This window comes from Anas acuta, chromosome 19, assembly GCF_963932015.1.
Source record: "Anas acuta chromosome 19, bAnaAcu1.1, whole genome shotgun sequence".
NCBI classification, from domain to species: Eukaryota; Metazoa; Chordata; class Aves; order Anseriformes; family Anatidae; genus Anas; species Anas acuta.
In genome coordinates this window covers 2,590,957-2,610,371 of record NC_088997.1, presented here as the reverse complement: position 1 = coordinate 2,610,371, position 19,415 = coordinate 2,590,957, and the positions used below count along the sequence as shown (strand labels likewise).

General features: G+C 40.0%; 1 protein-coding gene across 12 annotated transcripts in view; it reads right to left on the bottom strand.

Moving 5' to 3' along the window:
• The window catches only part of BCAS3 (BCAS3 microtubule associated cell migration factor), a 354,393-nt gene that overhangs the window by 293,890 nt on the left and 41,088 nt on the right, over window positions 1-19,415 (bottom strand). For all 12 annotated transcript variants that reach the window (XM_068656220.1, XM_068656216.1, XM_068656222.1 and 9 more), the window contains exons 8-9: window positions 11,771-11,878; window positions 8,942-9,018 (exon numbers count right to left, since the gene is read on the bottom strand). In XM_068656220.1, the coding sequence (XP_068512321.1) occupies window positions 8,942-9,018; window positions 11,771-11,878 (185 nt within the window). The remainder of the gene's footprint in view (window positions 1-8,941; window positions 9,019-11,770; window positions 11,879-19,415) is intronic.

Below are 19,415 nucleotides of genomic sequence, written 5' to 3'. Positions count from 1 at the left end.
AAGCAACAACAGCAGCAATTTTAGCGTGTTTACAATAAGGACGAACATAGTGAGACTGCAGAACTAGCTGTCAAGAAGACCAAAGTTTCCAAGTTTTCCTGACAGCATGGAGAGGTCATCCAAGAAAAGATCACGAAGGGAAAGTCCTTCCCAAAGTACAGCAAATCGAGCAAGTACTAAAAGACACGAGACCTTACAAATAAGCTTCACTAGCACTATCACCCACACAAATACAGGCACAAACCTGTAGCTATTTCAAATGCTTTAAGCATACACTTCGTCTCTCTGGGCTTTATAATGACAGGCACAGGAAATACACTACGTAGAGCTGTGAAAAGGTAAAATGAAAATAACACAATTCTCAAAGTCTGAACAAATCTAAGCCCTTCTGCCACCTTACTGAGGCACGGTGCCCAAGTCTGAGCCGTTGGCAGCAGGGGCAGAGGGGAAGCAACCGGGGGCTGCTGTGGAGCAGCCTCCTGCTCAGTGCCACTTCCAGGATCACAGTGGTGCCATAGGCAAATTCTTTACCGTAGTCGTTTTTCAGTTGCTTCCCATCTTTTCTAATTCTTTAAGTAAGTGATTTAGAAAATTTTAATTCAAAAAACATTCTATGCAATTATCTGGGTTCAAAGATAGCTCCGGCTTTCTCCTTGCTGTGCTGAATTTATATATTTGCTTTTACTGAGTATAGAGGGATCCTGAAAGTTACTTAAAGCTCTCTGTACAAACGTTTGCTTGATGAGTGACCAGAGAGAAGGCATGTTTATTTTGCGTTATTTTTCTATTACTTTCATGAAAGTCTCTCTCACCCTTTGAAGATTTCTATCTTTATACCAAACACAACCACCTCATCTCATTCTGAAAATTCACACAAATATCCCCTCCTCTCCCTCTGGATGTTTCCACTGATCTGTGCTCCTACAGAAAGTTAAGACTCCACTCCTTTCCTCAAATTGTTTGCAAAAAGCTGGTCCTCTAGCTCCAGTGATGGTGGTGTGAGTATAGAGACAGCAGCCAGGAAGGGAAAGCAACACACCCCTCTGCCCCCAGCTTTTACACAAACAGCACATCGGGAATAAAACGTTAAGAGAAACAGGCCCATTATAAAGTCATGTCAGCCACAATAGAGATTAAGCAAAAAATCACACAAATCACAAAACATGCCAATATTAAACTCAAATCATTAGTACTGGGACAGCTCTCTATCAAGCTGCACAGGATCTTCATGGGAAAAAAAGCTTAAAAAAGACAGAGATACCGATACAGGTACACACCCTCAGCTCTAGATACATAAGCCCAGTGTGAGGGGCAGGGCTGGGGACTGAACACTGCAAGGAATCCTGATATCCCTATCAACTTGGCAGTCAGTGTTTCACATCCAAGCACGCAACCCGTGAAATCCCAGAGGCAATTAAATGCCAAGAGGCATCCATGCTCTTCCCAGCTCCCCTCCTAGGGGGCCGTGCCGCTGCTTCTCCTGCTCCTTCAGCAAGCAGGGATGCATGTGCCCTAAGGGACTCGGCACCTGTACCTAGCAGAAGGCACGCCTACATAACCAGGTGGGCAGAGATACGCCGTGCAAGTGGGAGGAGAAGCATTTTAGGAAGAGCTTTCCCTCAGAAGCGAGCCCTGCCATGGTACAGGCTGTAGGGCTGCCCTTCGGTCCCTGCTGGAAACATCCTACCCAGCCCCGACGGCTCTGTTAAACAAAGAGCTAAGGAAGCTCTTAGCCCTGTGAAGTATTCAGGTTTAAATACGCACTAGAAGACAATGTTTCTCTCCAGAAAAATCCAACACTAACAGTCAGTGCTTGTCTGAACTAAGTCAGAACTTATTTTCCGTTTACACGAACTGGGTGCTCACCGCTGAGCACGGCTCCTCGCCCTGGGCTCTGCTCTGTCTCCTTCTCAGGCCGCACTAAAACCCACTGTAAAATGACGTGCTGTAAACTGCTGCAAATTAATGTGAAATGAGTACAGCAAAGTAATGAAAAAGCCAAATGAGAAGCGTCCAGAACAACGCAGCTTTTCTCCCAGCACACCCCGACACGCTGATCTGAAGGCACTGCTGGTCGGGGCCTTCTTCCACAGCGCGCTGTGACAACTCGTACTGCCCAAACCAACGCTACAGTCCTGGGGGAGAAAAACAACAACAACAATCTGTTTATGATATTTTCCAGCCTTTCATCTCCTCTATCTTGACGTTTTGTTTTTTTAATGCAAACCATTTTAGCAAGTTGTCCTCTTGTGCGTTCTTGTGCGTCTGTTTAATAGGAAAACTGCTCTTTTCTGCAATTTTCTCTGCTTCCTTTCCTCGGCTCTGAGTTCCTCTGTACTGAAACATACTCATCCTTTCTTGGGATCAGTTTTAAATATTATCCTCACAATTACTGTACGTGATTTTAATGGATGTTCCACACCTCATATCTGCATGACCATTTAAATATGCAGGCGTGAGCGGCAGCATTGTTATCAAACCTTCTTAGGATTCAGTCTCTGATCCCGACCCATAGGAGAACTGGCATCTCTTTTGGGTATGATGGACGTGCCACTGGGGTAGGATGCAGGGAGCAAACACAGGGAACCCTGCTCAAGTCAGAAGAACTCCAGCGCTAGCCTCCAGCCTAAGGCAAATCTAAGTATGTGAAAGCTGGCTGAGAAAGCAGACTGCTCTTTCAGTATGTGGACAGGTTCATTAAAAATGACCTGTGCTGTCATAAGTGGATGGTTTTTCTAAACATTTTTTTCTAAGCAGATTTCCAAGATGTGTATCACTATTCAAGCAAAATGATTTGCCTTGAATCATTTCAGGTAAATGCCAGGTATCACTTTAAAATCCATGAAGCAGTGTTACTCTGCATTTTTAAATAAAGAGCTGCAATAATCCACTAAAGCTATGCTGATTTTCAGTTACCGGGTGTAGCTTATAAGCAATGAATATTTTTTTCTAGGTGTTATGAAATACACAACACTCGATAGCACTGAAATTGCAAAACTACTTCAAGTATTGCAATGCAAAGCAGCCAGAAAACAGATCCATGACAGAGAGCACGGAAAGGGTATTACAAATAAATAATGGATGGAATGATCCCACTGCTGCAGAAGCATTGTTTATTCCAAGGAAAACAAATCATATAAGCTGTTTTATCTAATATTTTGTGTTTGTTTGGGCCTTTTTTTTTTAAGCGTCACCAATCAAACCAAATTTGTTTGTTTATAAACTGTGTAAAGTAATATTGTTTATAAATTCCTTTGGGTTCTATCTAGATGAAAGGCCCTGTGTAAATGTTAGTGCTCTCACACTGTCACATACTTTCCAAAACTCTCCTATTGTTCTTGTACTTCCTTTTGTTTAAGTATCACCCATAAAACTGAGCAAAAGAGCAAACCAGCAGGATGCACCCTACTGTGAAATCATACTTGCCATCCAGGGCACTTTTTTTTTTTAATCATAATGACATTATCATTACTAAAGCACTGAATAATATACCCAGAAGTGAAGTGAAAAATGGTACATACTGATATATCCTTGTTACATTCACAGCAGCCTCGGTCCTGCAAAGAGCTGCAATCTGTGCAGTCCTGGACTGGAAGAACAGAATCCCCCTGCATAAGCTCAGGGAAGGACCACAGATCTTTATTTTTATCATTATTATTATTACAGGGACCTCCTTTTCCTGTCAAGTCTAACATGGAAGTTTTAAGTACTTTACTGTTACCCTATAGTCTAAAACCAGTACCAGAGTTTTTACTAAATATATCTGTGGCCTTTAACTTTCATGAGGCTTGGCTGTTTAATTTAGAACAAATTTGACTGATTGCAGGACAAACTATCTTTTAATCTTAAGTTTATTTTCTTTCCTTTTTTTTTGTTCAGAGAATTGGACAATGATAAATAATAACGTGACCATAGAGGTTACTGTTCCTGTTGAGGAGGATAGTGTAAGGTGGCCTTGTTTTGGCCTTTAAAATTAAGAATTTGGGCGATTTAGACAAAAATAACCTATAAAGAAACAAACAGAACTTCCTGTTCTGCATGTAATTTTTAAACCTGGATAAACCAGGAGATCTGATGGATATACATCTTGGGTATCAAGGCCTTGTTTCTGTCCTTATGCTATTTTTCTGTTGTATGTACGCTTACACGCCTATATCCTGCAATATACCGAATATACCAAAACACCCTGCAAGTAACAAAGACATTTGTTTCCATAAATCTACTACGTCGCCCTAAAGACCTTTTCAGAAAGTATTTTAAAGTTATCCTTGAATAAACTGAATCCCAAATTCAGAAAAAAGAACTTTTATCAACGATGCTGTTAAAACATAAACACAAGATTACATCGCCACTTCTCCCGGAAGGCAGTTACAGACCACGTGAAGAGGTGTACATAAACCACACGTATGGGTGTACATCCATACAGAAATATATATGAATGTATAAATTGCTAACGTCCAATTCACAGGAATGTTGTTGGCTTCTCTTCACTGATCAAAAAACCACTCTGAAACAGGAGCTTTCTTCCCACCTGCCTTAAGGACTTTCAGTCAGAGCTGAAGAGCCTCCCTCCCCAGACACAGGAATCCTATCAATGATTATACCATGTGGGATGTCCAGGATAAATGCCACTTACTGATCACACTTGAGAGGGGAAATGTACATTCTTCAAGAAGTTCTGTGTAACTCAGGCATTCAACCTTTCCACGATACATTCAGTGTTTTTACTTCAAAGCAAAATGAGCAAACTGCTCCCTGCGTGCCCATCAGGGAAAAGGAATTCTAACCGAGCTAACAAAAACGTACAAAAAAGCCTAGATGATTTCCAGATCAGACCTGGGACAAACTGAAACCAACGTATTATTTCTTGCATGTGAATGTCAGTGAAAATAGGAATACGACATCCAAATTGCAGATTAGGGTATCAAACACTGTTTCTTCCTGATTTTCAGAGGTGCAGGTAGGGTGCATTTAATATATACTGAATAATTTTTGGCCTGTGGTTAGGCAAGTCTTTTGAGACTTTATATACAATAAAGTACTCTGACTAAAATCTGGAAAATTACCTCTTAAGGCTCTAGCTGTACAGCATCAATAGAAATGTGGTGCCAGCTAATGGCTGCAATAACTGTCTTCATCCCTAGAGAATAATGGATGGAGAATATATCAATAGGAGGAGTGGAAGGGCCAGAGAAACTGAGCAGGCACTAGTTATCAGACACAAAGATGATGCCACATGCATGATGTTATCTGTGATAATCTTTACTTAGGGCCCAGGGGTGGGAAGGATATTCTTTATAGAGAAGAAAGTATCCATCAGGCCATATTCATAATCATCAATGTTCCACTAAGTAAGCATTTTTGGAGGAGGGCTATAGGAGCACTGATGTAATAGAAATCAATGAAATTCAGCTTTTCTGCATCTGTTCTTTAGAGCAAAGTAGGAAGAAAAGCCTGCCTATCACTTTCATTTCTCACTCTATCATATACAGTACCCAGCAAAAGGCCCTGAAGGAAATGTTATGCAAACCCTTAACTAGTTAAAAATCTCTTTAAAATCCGCACCTTACCATTCCCAGCCACCAGAAAGAAACACATTTTTATTATAGGCATCAACTGAATTTTTGAGGCTTGGTCACATGAGCACTTAACACAGTGCAGGTTACCAAATTGCTCTTTGCCTTTATCTACCCCTTGATGCAAATCTTTTCTTAATGAAACGGAGCTGGCTCGGAGCAGAGGCACGACCGAGAAGGGAGGGCCATCCAACGCTCACAGCCACGGGTTCTTTGCAGACTGAAGTTTGGGCTTTCCTTAGCTGACACGTGAAAATAAGACGACCTCACCGGGTAGATTAGAGGACATCCTGGCAATTTTTCTATGGCTATGTTCAGGGTATTTTCCACTCCACTTTAAGCAACTGTCTTAAATTCAACGCCAAGACTGGTACACCTGTACACTGACTTTTTCTTACAAGGCACCAATAAAATCTGCTGGCTGGCTGCCATTCAAGCAAATCAGCACATTTCCATCTAATCACATGCAAAAACGATCAGGACTATGTCAGATTTGCTCACTTAGCTCTGAAAAAAATGAGGAAATGCAGGAGTTAAACATTCCAACAGCAGCACGAACTTGACCATGTTCTACATCCTGAATATTTTATGGTATATTTATTACAACAATATATTAAGCTATACATTCAACCACAAAAACAAAAACAGAAAGACAAATACTACTCATGTGCAACACAGCTGCATTAGCATTGCTAAGGAACACCAAGCTTCACAACTCCTGACACTGTTTTTAATTGTGCATTCCACATTTAATTTCTACGTGTAAATAGGCAACAAAACGGGGAAGAGCTGCTGCTTAACTATGTTTGCATTTTAGCTGTCTCAGTGCAGTTCTAGGGCCCCCATGCTACTCAGCTGATACGAATGGAAGATGTGATTTCCACATCATGACCAAGGCCTTTCTTTAAAACATTTTCTTTTCCTACACAGTAGTTTACACAGCAAAAGAAAAATCTTCAAAGATCTGGTGATCCCAGTTTAGTATTTTTGACCTTTTAAGCCATCGCTTCTGACCAAAAGCAGTCAGATACCACAGCTGGGAATCTTCTCCATGAAGAACCAACTCCCTGGGCAGCGTTGACATCCTCACTGCTGCCCTGCATCGGGATGGCTCCAGATGGGACACAGGCTGACCACTCTGCAGAGCAGGGCTGCTTCAGTGATGGAAACAAAAAGCCCTCTAAGCCCTTTTGCCAAGCTTCCTTTTCAGGGATTTCTTATTTTCCAATTTAAACTGACACTGCCCTCTTCTAAATTAAAAAAAGAGTTTAGCTGCTGGCCGGCTGGCTGACTGTCAGAACCCAAAGCAGCTAACTAGGTAGCTCAATTACATCAAATTTCAAGCACATCAGAGTAACTTAAGCCTTTAAAGATGTACTTTTAGGTCGAGGAGATTTCAGCAGACAGAAAATCTGAAAGGTTAGACAAAAGCTTTACTGCAGCCTTCAACATGCCAGAGCATAACACCCGCTTGACAGCATAAGCTATTAAGTGAAACAACTAAGCCTCAAAAGCCTCTGAACAACCAGGCCCTGGCCCAGGAAAGCCCTCCATCGAGGGGAAGGGCACGCTTTCTGCCCAGTCACACCTCCTGGGCACCGGCAAGCTGGAGCAGTGACAGGAGGAGAGCCGTGGCAGTGCTGTGAAACGCCAGCCACGCGGGATGCCCAGCACCAAGGGCTGCACCCAGGGTGAGAAGTCCGAGCACACCCCGAGTTGGTCACATTGCAAACCAGCACGGGTGGAGAAACACATCGTGAGTTGTGACACTTCAGGAGTTTGGGCTTTCAAATCTTTTGGTGCATTTGCAAAAGCTTTATTTTATCCTCTCTATATTCCACTACTGCTTCACAAAAATGCACTGAAAAGTGACAGGGTTAGGAATAGGCTATCCCCGATCCTCAAATACAGTTCAGCAAATTCTCTTTTGAAAACACATTTCAGTATCCTTTTTTACCCGTAACTGCAATTAGAAAAGCACAAGAATTGTCAAAATACACATTCAATTTTCGTTTTTTTTTTGTGTGTCTGTTTTTATTTTAACGTAGAATAAAGCGAGGCTTGTACCCTACTTCTCTTTGGTAGAATAAAAAGGAAGAGAGAGGTACAGGAGGACACAAACAAGTCTCTTCCCATGTGGCTTTCTTTACCAAACCCTAGCAGATTCTTCTGCATCTTCCATCCATGCATAGGAGGAAACTGACACCTATTGGCAACTTTAATATTACTGCATAATGGTGCTTCCAACTGTTACAAGAAATAGCTCCTTCTAGCTAGGTTTTTCTTATGCACACAGATAATGCAGAAAGATAATTTAGAACTTTCCAACTGTGATTGAAAATACACCCAGGAAGTTTCAGATTTCCTTTTTAATGATAAAACTCCAATCTTTCCAAACTAAATCAGTTTCTCTTAGTATAAATCTACACATTTTAGGAGGCTCTTCTAATTGATAAACACTAGCACTAAGCACTTGAAAGATAATTTTATATTTTTCTTTTACGCTGTGAATACATCCTTGGTGTTTAGCATTGCAAAGACACACTCGATCTTGCAGCAGGTAAATTACATCCTAATCCTACCTGCATCCTGTGACAGATCACAGCAGAAGCCGCCGAAAACATATCGTCTTTCTCTACTATACATCCATTACTGTGTTACAGATGTTGGGGCAGCAAAGGGACACTTACAGCAGTGGAATAGCTTTGGGAGAGCATCTTATCTGTTAGAATCAATTGCCTGCTACTGTGAGGCAAGTAATAAGCTACAGAGGGATACAGGGAAGCCTGAACAAACAGCTCCTTCATGCTCAAGACACATGAAAAAGTTCCCGCAAGCAAGTACCTACCTATAGTTTTGTAATGTATAATGTACAATACATTTCTGACCTGCTTGAGTTTGGGGGCCTACTAAAGTAAGGACAAATAAAAAGTAAACGTATCTGGGACTAAGGGACAACAGAAAATAAGTGTGCAAATTGCCATCAATTTCTTTTAGATCTGCTGCTTTTACATACAACCTGAAACATAAAACCTGAAACTTCTGCACATGTTTGTGCATAATGAAGTGAAAAATACTTCAGCTACCTGGGGAACTCAATGTAGGTGCTCTTCACAACAGTGAGAAATTAGCTATAGCAGTAATAAATGCAAAAAATACATATATATGCAAAAGAGCCAGAGCTTCACGGAGTAACACTTGGATTTTTTTTTTTGAAGCAACAGATTTCCTGAAATTTCAACCGCAGTCATAGAGACCTGCAGATGCTTTCAGGATTTAAAAGCAGAAATTTAAAATAAATAAAAAAACTGCTTTATCTCTTGCCACCACTAGAGCAAGAAGGCTGAAGGCAGTATTATACATACTTGTGACGAAGAATTTTTTGGTAAAAGTACAGCTGTCGAAGGCGGCGATTTTCTCTTGCAGGACTACAACAAGTATTCTGAAAACACAGAAACAGAACGTGTACTTTAAACATTAAATGCATTGGTTTAAAGATTCAATATCTAAATGTAATTATTTCAAAAGCATCAATATAAATTCTACAGTGATAAACTGCCAGGTTACCAATACATGGCAGTTATGGAGGATTCTCTCTCATCCCAACCACATAACCTTCATTTCAGGAAGTACACAGATCTGATACAGAACAACACAGCATATTTATGATATACCTCCTGCAGTAAAAGCTCCATTAAAAACAAAGAATGGAATTGCAAGGATCCTGAATTACTTTCAATGACTCAAATAACAATCAAATCAACAATCAGTAGAACACGAGCTAAATTTGAAATTGCCCATTGCCCATCTCATTGCAAATTTATTAAACCATCAGGTTTTTATTTTCTAAAAGCCCATTTTTTTTCATACCAAGACCATCAGCACACAAATCTGCAAGAAACAGGATTTGTGTCAATTAGCAAAATTACAGGTGCATGTTTATATATGCCCTTGTACATGTTGTTATTGTAAAATATCTGTTCATTACTTGAAATAAAGTACCACAAACCACCATAGCTATGGAATCTCCCATCGGTGTGAAAAACAACTAATAACTCCTAACCCCCTTTTTTCCCCTGTTTTTAACTGTTTAGTCACAAGAACAAATCCTTTTCCCATGAGAGCTCAGTAGCTGCCAGAGTCTGCTGCAGAACTGACTCAAATCAAACATATACCTTACCCACATGCTTGCTGGTATTTTCACATACTCAAATTGTCATGATTTCCAATTACAAAAATGTATAAGCACCCCTAAATAGGAGGATTTATTTTTTGTGTCTGTCATTCAATTTTCCTTTTGGTGTTAAACTGCATGCACTCAAAAGGCACGTAGATGCAGTGCTTAGGGGCTTGTCTAGTGGTAGACTTGGCAGTGCTAGGTTAACAGTTGATCTTAAAGAGTCTTTTCCAACCTAAACGATTCCATGACTCTACTAATTTTATCAACACATTTTTCAAACAACTTGGATGGCATCTGTAGCTCCCCAGATGGCTCCTGAAGCCTTTCCAGTAGGCTGGTGTAACACTAGCCACTTCCATCTCTTTGGCACAGAAACTGATCCAGGCAATAAGCCTTGTTCTGCATACTGAATTCCTTCAGATCTCCTATTATCTCATCCCGGGACATTGCTACTGCTCTGTTTACCAGTGTGCCTCTATCCAGAGCCACGGAGAAATACCAATTCTTGGAAGAAAGGTAGAAAGAAGGGTCACTTGCAGACAGAAGTCTTTCTATATTCACAGACCTGCAATGCCAGCATGGCAAGCACGTGCACACCTCCATGGGGAGCAGCGTACTTGCCAAAAGGAGAGGGCAGAGCAAGCAACTCAACGAGAGGGACTGAGATGTGTAGTCATAGAAGAAATTAACGTAAGATTTCTTATTTGCTTATAGCCCTTTTATTGTGGTAAAGATGCTCCTGTATAAATCTCAAATTTTAAATGTTAGAAGTTATAAATTCCACATATGTAAGTATTTGTTTCAAACAAAATAATACTTTCAGTTAAAAGGCATCTTCCAGTCTCCTAAGATGAAGAAGAGAAAAACAACAGAAACCTACAAACTCCAACTCCTTCCACAAGTCCTGTAAGAGAAACTCAGCCAATGAATAATGGAAGGACTTCTACTGCATGTGCAAGTGCAAAGTACATGTACACAACCTCTGTATATTTGAGTGTAATACTTCTGGATCCTGTACATTTTTGTTTTCTGCTCCTCAAAGGTGTACTGTCTTTCTCTATAAATGAAACCTACCTGATGGATGATTCTAGAGTAGAAGTACATAAATAATAAACAGTTTTCCCTTCTTCTGCAACTCAAGTTTTATTTTAAATTCAAACTTTGGACTCCATTAGTCTATTGTATGGTTAACGCACCATTAGCACTGCACTTGGCCACATTTAATGCATTTTCAATCTGAAATAGTGAGCTTTCTGTGGATAACAACAGAACCTGATACGTTCCAGAAAAGCAGCTACCCTGGATACAGCCACACAGCTTTGAAGTAACTTTTCCATTTTTACCACTTAGGAAAAGAAACATTAGCACCTGGAAAGACTTTTTAGTTGGGAGAGACTTTGAATGATGATTTGCCTTTTGACTGTTTTTACAATTGGATTTTTCTTCTGCTAGGAGGCCAGGCTGGAAAGATTTACTATCATCACACTGTACACTAGGGAACTTTAAATTTTTCAAGGGACAGTTGCACAGATAAGTATTGAACTCCTGACAGGCTTTTAAAGGAACAGGGACCTATTCATGGCACATAACTCTCACCAACTCAACCACTTCAGTGAAACTATTTCTTGATATAATGATCCTACCTGTGTCCTACGTTAAGCAGATTGACTGGGGATAAGAAGCAGTACCATCCTTTACTTCTTTAAATATATTTACACTTTTAGAATCTCATTACATAAATAGTTGTGGAATGAAAGGTGTCTGGTCAGCAGTACTACTTTTCTTCTGTAACTTCCTTGACCTAGTTTAGACATAAATGTGTGAATTTTTAAGGCATCGGAGAAGCAGACCGCCATACCCAAACCAAAATATTACTTGAGAAACAGAGAACAGAAGCTATGCTTGCAGCGAAGTCAAAATAGTAAAATCAGGGAGTGCACATACTGGGAATTGTGTTCATTATGGGAATTTTACATGTCCTAACACAGAAAGAGTATACAGTAAACATCCTTACCTTTTATTGCAATGCAGATCATAAATAGGAGTTTTGAATTGTATGGACTTGACCATCTCTCCTGTCCGCAGAGAATAGAGGTCCACACAGCAGTAAGGTGGGCTTGTGCTAAAATGAACACAGAAACGTGATTATAACGAAAAGAGGGAATTTTTCTAAATTGATATTCAAATTATTTCGATGGGACAAAACAAGCCTTCATAAATCTAGCATAATGTTGGAGAGAACATGAGTTTAATATAAGCTTTCTACATTTAGGGAAGGTATGATCACAAATCGAGTTATGATATCCACAATGGTCAAGAGGACTCGTGCTGTGCAACCAGTTAGCAAGCACTTAGTTTCCTTTGTCCCAGATTAAGAATTTGGAACATCAGATCTGACCGCAAAATACAGCTCATTTGACAGGCATGAAATTTTAGACTGCATTTTGGTCATTTAACAAATATTGTGCAGAGTAACACTTTCCTAAAGGGAGTACTTACTTCACTCCGTGCAACAGCTGAACCATATGACTATTTATTTGATAGAGACACATTACACAGAACTTGCATTACATCTCTGATGGACTTTTGTTTGAGCTATATAGATCTTTTCAACTGCTTTGTGTCACTTTTATCATTTAAATATAAATAAAGCTCTAGGGCCATTCCTTAATAAAAAGGCTTGCTTTCTTTTGAGAGGGAGAAAGTGCTGAGTGTTCCGATAGGGCTGGGGAAGGTAGTGGTGGAAACCATTTTACAAGCTGAGAAGAGGCTTTGATGTGGCAGTTCTTTTCCATAACACCTTTTTTTCCCCTCCAAGAACACATTAAAATGTTGGCTACTTCTAGGTCAGCGAATATGAAGCAGCACAAATTGCCAGCTGTACAAACATATACTAAGTATTGGTAAAGGAGGGTGTTTCCCCTTGCCCATATCTGTTTTATTTTACAGAGTTTAACACAATTCCTGACACAACACTTGCTTGTCCCTTGGATCTGCCCAAGCTGCTCAAGAATTTTCTGGAGAAGAGTACAAATTCCGACTGCTGACTTCGAATGTCCCAGGATAACAAAATGCAGCAGAGACACAATATGCGATATATGCACCAAAAGACAACAGCCAAAGAAATAACAGAAAAAAGCAGTTTGACATTTTGCCTACAGAAATTCTTCCCAAAACATACATTTTTCTAGGCACATGCTCAGGCTAATAACTGGAGGGTGCTATTTATTACTTTTAAGCACTTCAAAGGCCCTTCAAGAACGCTTTTAAAGCAATAAGACTCAAGTCTAGTTAGCTTCTATTAGAAGCTCGCTGCTGCTAGAAAATACAGAAAACCACAGAGAAGTCTATGTACAAACTTTTTTTTTTCATTTAAGTACATTTATTACTGAAAGGCAATTCTGCTTTTGATAGAAGGATACACAGATTGTTATTTCAAAACAGAAATTAGGTATGTTTATATGGCTGCAGTTAGATTTGCATAACTGACAGCCATTCCTATTTCCCTAACAGCCCCTGCTGAACCTAAGTGTGCCGTGCTGTTTGACTTGCCATTTGCGTAACTACCTGACTGCAACTCAAAAGCACGTACTACCTCATACACACTGCACCCACAAAATTACAGGAAACAATCTTGCACTCAAACGAGTGACTATTATTACGCCACACCTTTCTTCTGGCTGATCAAGTCAAGAATGCATTCCCAAAGCTTTCTGTAAGCAGCACTGCCCAAAACCCAGCACCTTCTGAGCTCCCCTGCTGGTAGAGACTAGGTCAAACCTACTCTGAAATTCCACCTAGCTCCAACTCAACTCTTTCCAGGTGTTACCTTTCTTTTCTTTCCCTGGTACACTGCAATCTACGATCAGAAAATGAGATGCAAGGCAGGTTTTTTTTGTTTGTTTTCCTTCTTATTATTTTATTGTTTTCTGAAATACGTACAAAGTCAAGGTCAAACATTTGAAAAAAATGTTGGGACCTAACAAACAGAAACACATGGCAATAGCCAAAAAAAAAAATCGTCAGACCTGTATTCCTTTCTTGCCCCATAACGCTTGTGCTGCTGGCAGCACAGGGACTCGGCATTGCCACAAGTCCTCAGGAAACTCAGGATGTCCTTCTGGGAAGAAATGGGAAAGGGACATTCCTTGGCTAAAAGCTATGTCCACGGACTATGACACAGAAGGGTGGAAGCGCAAACAGCTGCTCTTTATTTGGCAATATTTTCAAAGGTGCAAAGGTAAGAAAAGTTTCAAGCAGTAAAAAAAAAAAAAAAAAAAAAAAAAAAAGGAAAAAAGACTGCTCTCCACTTCTCTCCTTACCATTTTTTTCAGGTTATTAATCCCTCTCCCTGTTCAAAGTAATGGCTGTTACGAACCTCATTTGCTACTAAGTACTCTCAATTCATTAAGCACGAACTAATTCAGGGAATGTTCCTAATTTCAATTTATAAATTATACTCCAAAAGCTGTGTACCTGAATAAGGACTGATACAATGGTGAAATCCACCATGTTCAGTTCTTTTTCGATCCAGACTCAGTAACAACTCAATGTTTTCAGCTTGTTGAAAAAAAATCAAGGATTTTAATTTAATTGTTCAACAAACTGTATATAGAAAGGATTCTCCAGTACTTCAAAATTTCTTATAAAATACTAAATAATTAATAAAATATTAAATATTGGAAATGGCACATCTGAGAAAGAAAAATAGCACTCAGTGCAATCATTAATGAATATGATTCTATTGAAATTTTAGCTACAAAACCAGACATACCCAAATTGTCACAGAAAAGCACCAAAACCACCACGGATTGCAAGACGAAGCCCAACAGACTTGCAAAAGCATCTCTTACCAATCGGAAGCTCTCAAAACCTCAGGACTGTGTGAAACCAGACTGATTGCATCTTGCTCTATTTCAGAAATAAGCAATGAACACGAATGCTATCAGAGGATCACACAGCCACTGTGTAAATGTGCCCAAAATCCACCAGTTGATGGCATATCCTAGCCTACAACAACCAAGTGCCACCACCAGGGAGCAAACCAAGCAAGGAGACCTCTGGCTGAGCAGCTTTTCCTCTGCCACCCTTAGGTACCGAAGGTCTGTGCCCGTATCGCTGCTGAGATGGGCTCTGCTCCTATTTCAGTGTACCCATGACAATTATGAAAGGGGAAAGATGAAGACAGCAATGTGAAAGCACTGGCTTTGGCAATCTGGTAACAACATTAAGTCTGTCACAAATACAAACTTTGCAGATTACTCCCAGAGCTTATCAATAAATTCTTGTTCTGTGCCCTGGCTGCTACAACAGCTGCTGAATGCAGGGATAGCAACAAACTTTAAAGATAATGGGCACAAATTCACCAGCTTCAAACTGGTGGCATTAATAAATACACAATTACACTTCAGGCAATCTTCTATTTGATTGTTACAGCACAAGGATAGCAGAAAAGTAACAGATGCCTGGTACAGCTGGCACTTGAGTACATCTGTGCTTGTGCATCACGACAGGACCATCACCTCCTCCCGAGTTGTTAGCAGGGAGTCACATGGTTTATAAACGCTCTGGATAAAATGTTTGCACACAGACACAAATACACTGTATAAAACACACGCTTTTGACACGGAAAAAAGGAGAAAATTGATGGAACCAGCACAAAGCCATCATTTTTTGTGCCCAGAAACAGCATCGCGCTCGGCGAGACAACAGGCATCAACTGCAGGATGGTCTCATGAGCCCGGAAAGAAAACAACAACACTTGAGAGGAGTACCACTGAAATAAAGCTTTTGCAGTAAATTGTAGAATTTTAAAAAGTCATCAGAGGATGAAGGCTGTTTGGCTGGCATAGGCATCGCTATGGATTTTGTCCTCTCTTTACAAAAGATGGGGCTAGAATCTAGAAAATGAGATGAAGGGAGGCATCTCTACCTACCTCCTTCTTGTTCTACACATGTACACCATGGTGAGATATACAACAATGCCATTTGGAACAATGACAGAAGCTACGACAGCACAACAAATTGTAGATAGCAATAAAATTGCTAGAATAATACGAACAACCTTCACTAAGGAGAAGTATAAAGTTGTACAGGACATCACACCTGTCAAAGTCTTCTATCATCTCTAGTTCTTTATACAGGCTCTGCAGAATTCTTTTGGAAAACAATTTCGTCACTTTTGGTAGCCTGTGTCTTAATGTATTAAAATGACAAATGAGAAATTTAAGAAAATGTGTAATTAAAATAAATTATCAACAGTGAGATCACCTGAAGAGATAACCTGCATTGATCTAACGAAGTATATATAAACTGTCACCTCTCAGGACCATGCTATTAGAAGGACACTAAACAAAGTCAGTATTAAATGCATGTTCCCAAGGCACATCACAAAAATCTATTCTAAAGATCAATTAAGCCAAGCATTTGTTAATTCAGTTGCTGGTCCTTGATTTCCCTGGCTAAAGGAAGATGAAGCTACCTGCACACAATCGCTACAGCATTTTCCACCCAGAGTCTCTTTCTGGTGACTTGACTTCACATGATGGAACAAGGGGAAATAGCTGATTTCCAGATGCTACATATAAATTGACCCTCGTCTGAGGTGCCACTCTGCAGCATGCTCCATGTCCCTCTCGCCTGCTGGAACTGCATTACACCGCGCTCCATCTTTCTCTAATTACCCAAAGAGTTACGTTACATCTGCCTTGTTCTGTCCTCTTACAAGGCAGTTTCTTACTGTATTTACTCAGGAAAAATATTACACTGTTAGCAGCAGGTTTCCTACAGTAATAATCCCCTTTTTTTACCTTTTATAATTTCCACATTAAAAGAAAATTTTCTTCTTCTTTTTCCATTATGTACTGGCCTGCCTCATGTGCAGGCAAGACAGAGTTTGGGTTTTGAGTTGCTTTGTTTTGCTTTTTTTATGGGGGGGGGGACGACAAAGGCTGATGGTCAAGAACTTCTACTCATTAGTACAATTGCCATTTAACATTTGGCAAAAAGAAGTCTAATCATTATTCCAGTTTTGATACTTCCAGGTTATTATCTGGCAAGTTATAAAAATAACGTTCAACCAACGTGTAGCTGAATTTGATGGGACTGAGCCACAAAACTGTACACGTTACGAGTTAGGTTATACTTAGTACAAGTTATTTATTGTTCGAAGTACAGTATAGATAGCAAAAATGATTCAGATCGGTACACTAACAGCTCTCACGAAGCCACCTTCAGGCAGCAGGTCATGCACTTCCAGTCTAAAGCAATTTGGCTTTTGTCAGGCAGTCATACTGCAGTTACCACTGGTTTACATACAATTATTAATTAAAATATAAGGTAATTATTCTGTCAAGATCTGTCCGTCATCTTTAAAGCTGTGTTTCACAACCAAAAAGCTTTTTTCATTGCAGTGTTTCAAAATTAGTTCAGGTGACTGCTTTTACTGTTCTCTTGTGATGTACCATTTCATTTTCCCCATCATTTTTTACTATTTATAAGAACGTAACCACAGGTGGACGTCTGCTGTGAGGCTGTGTGCTCCCAGACGTGCTTCCCATTCTGTGATGGCCAGTCAGTCGTCGGCTCAGCACCATCTTCATTATCCTGACACATTCATCCTCTGGTGGTTTATTTGTTCGCATGCGATTGGCAATCATTTTTCAAGCCCAATAGACCCAGCATAGAAAACAGCCTTAAATACTTGCGGTGCCTTTAAGAAAAGCGGTAAAAAATATTAAAACTTAGCCTGAGGTCCTATTAAAAAACCTAGCAGTACAATGATCCCTCACTAGGCCCAGTTTTAACTATCTGTGGGATTTAACATTTACAGACATGTTTAATCAATTCATTTAAAATTACTGGCCTTAGGAGGAACCCAGCTTCAAAACTTGTTTTACAAAAGACAGCTTGGTTCGTTGTCAGGTCAGAGGGGACCATTACACCACCTCTACTGCCTAATGCAGGCCGCTAGCTTCCACCTGGGGACCTCTTCTGACACCTTGCTGGGATGCTTTAACCCCAATTTGGCCGCGGGATGGAACAAGTCACAGGCAGAAAACAGAAGAGGGAAATGTGGCAGCAAGTCCAAGGAGCTGCAGCAACCTCTGCTAGCTGTGGCCAGTCTCTGATGCTTCACAGAAGGGGAAGGAAAGCAAAACCAAACTGCAGTGCACAGCACAGAGTTAATTAATTGTGTACTGGAAAAATTCCTTCCTGAACCTTCATGCTGCAAAGTTGAAGCACGAGATTAGATTATGATCTGTAGCAATATTATTGGCATGTTGAGACCACAAAGGCAATTCTGTTCTCCTCAAGGCCCCTGAAGAAGGTTTGCTCAGATTAACAGATTTCAATACTAAAGGATCATCTTCTCTTTCCAGGCCAAAATGTCCCAGAAGCTTAAAAAAATATTTTTTACCATGTAACCTAATCTTGTCTTGAAAGACTTCAAGCAACAATGAGTCCCCTATCATTGAAGTTATTCCAACATTTAGATCATTTTATTTTTACGACATTACATATTTCAGGATAGAATCGTTTTGCTTTTAATAAATCCAAGGGTTGCATTATTTATTCCTCACACCACCACTGCACTAAAAGGCTTCATTAAGACTTTCAGCATCTAGTCCCCTAAAATTCCCTGGCTTTCTGCATCACAACTTTCCACAATAACAGCTTGAAAACTCAACTCTGTAAGTAATTTTCTTACTTCCATTCATGGCACTTGAGATTCATTCAAAATCAGGAAAAGCAGAGTAGGATTTCTGAGAAAGTGACACTTCCCAAAAATGTGTGTGTAGCAGGGAAACACAAAGCAGCACAGACATTTTAAGTGTACCACAAATTGCAAAAAGCATGGAAGCACTTATTTTTAAATAAGAAAAACCTGTACCAGTCCTAGACACATGTTCCTAAATCTAATCCTTTAAATACAAGTGAGGAAATTATTTGATATGGCACTAAAATATTTGTGTTAAATACTGAAAGGTACAAACTTCTCTCTTGCATCTTCCTCAAATATTTTGATCAAAGCCATCGGTCTAGAAATAAACTTTCACCCTCTTTGTAGTCTCACTGGCATATAACAAAAATATTTTCAGCAAGTGATCAACTGCATAAAACATTTTGTTGTAGGTAAACTCCAAGCTCCACCTCAAGTAGCAAGAAAATGAGGGACCAAAAGAAATCTGTTATTGTTTGCCTCTGTGTGGAAAGAAACAAATGGGACTTATCTGGCTGTGCCAAAGCGACCAGTAGACAAAATTTAGCACAGCCACCTGTCTGTGCAATATGCAGTGACTGCTTGTTTGGACAAAGGAAATGGATAAAAGGCAAACCAACGTGCATCAGTTCCTGCATAACACTATTGGGCAGAATGATGATACCAAAAACTGGGAAGACGTTAACGCTGCTTTCAAAGTGTCTTGTTCAAAAGAATAAATAAATAACTAAATAAAGTCTGCTGGCCCTGCAGGTTGTGATCTGCTGCAGGAATCCTATTGGTATCTTGTTTTTCTCTCTCTGCAATGGCCTAAATCCCTGTCCTCAGGTGCCAACAGCTTATTTTTACTGCAAGGTGTGGTGCTGTACAAACAATTTCTTCATACAGGCAAATTAATATTACCAGAATTAGCTGCCCTGCTGTAAATTATAGAAGG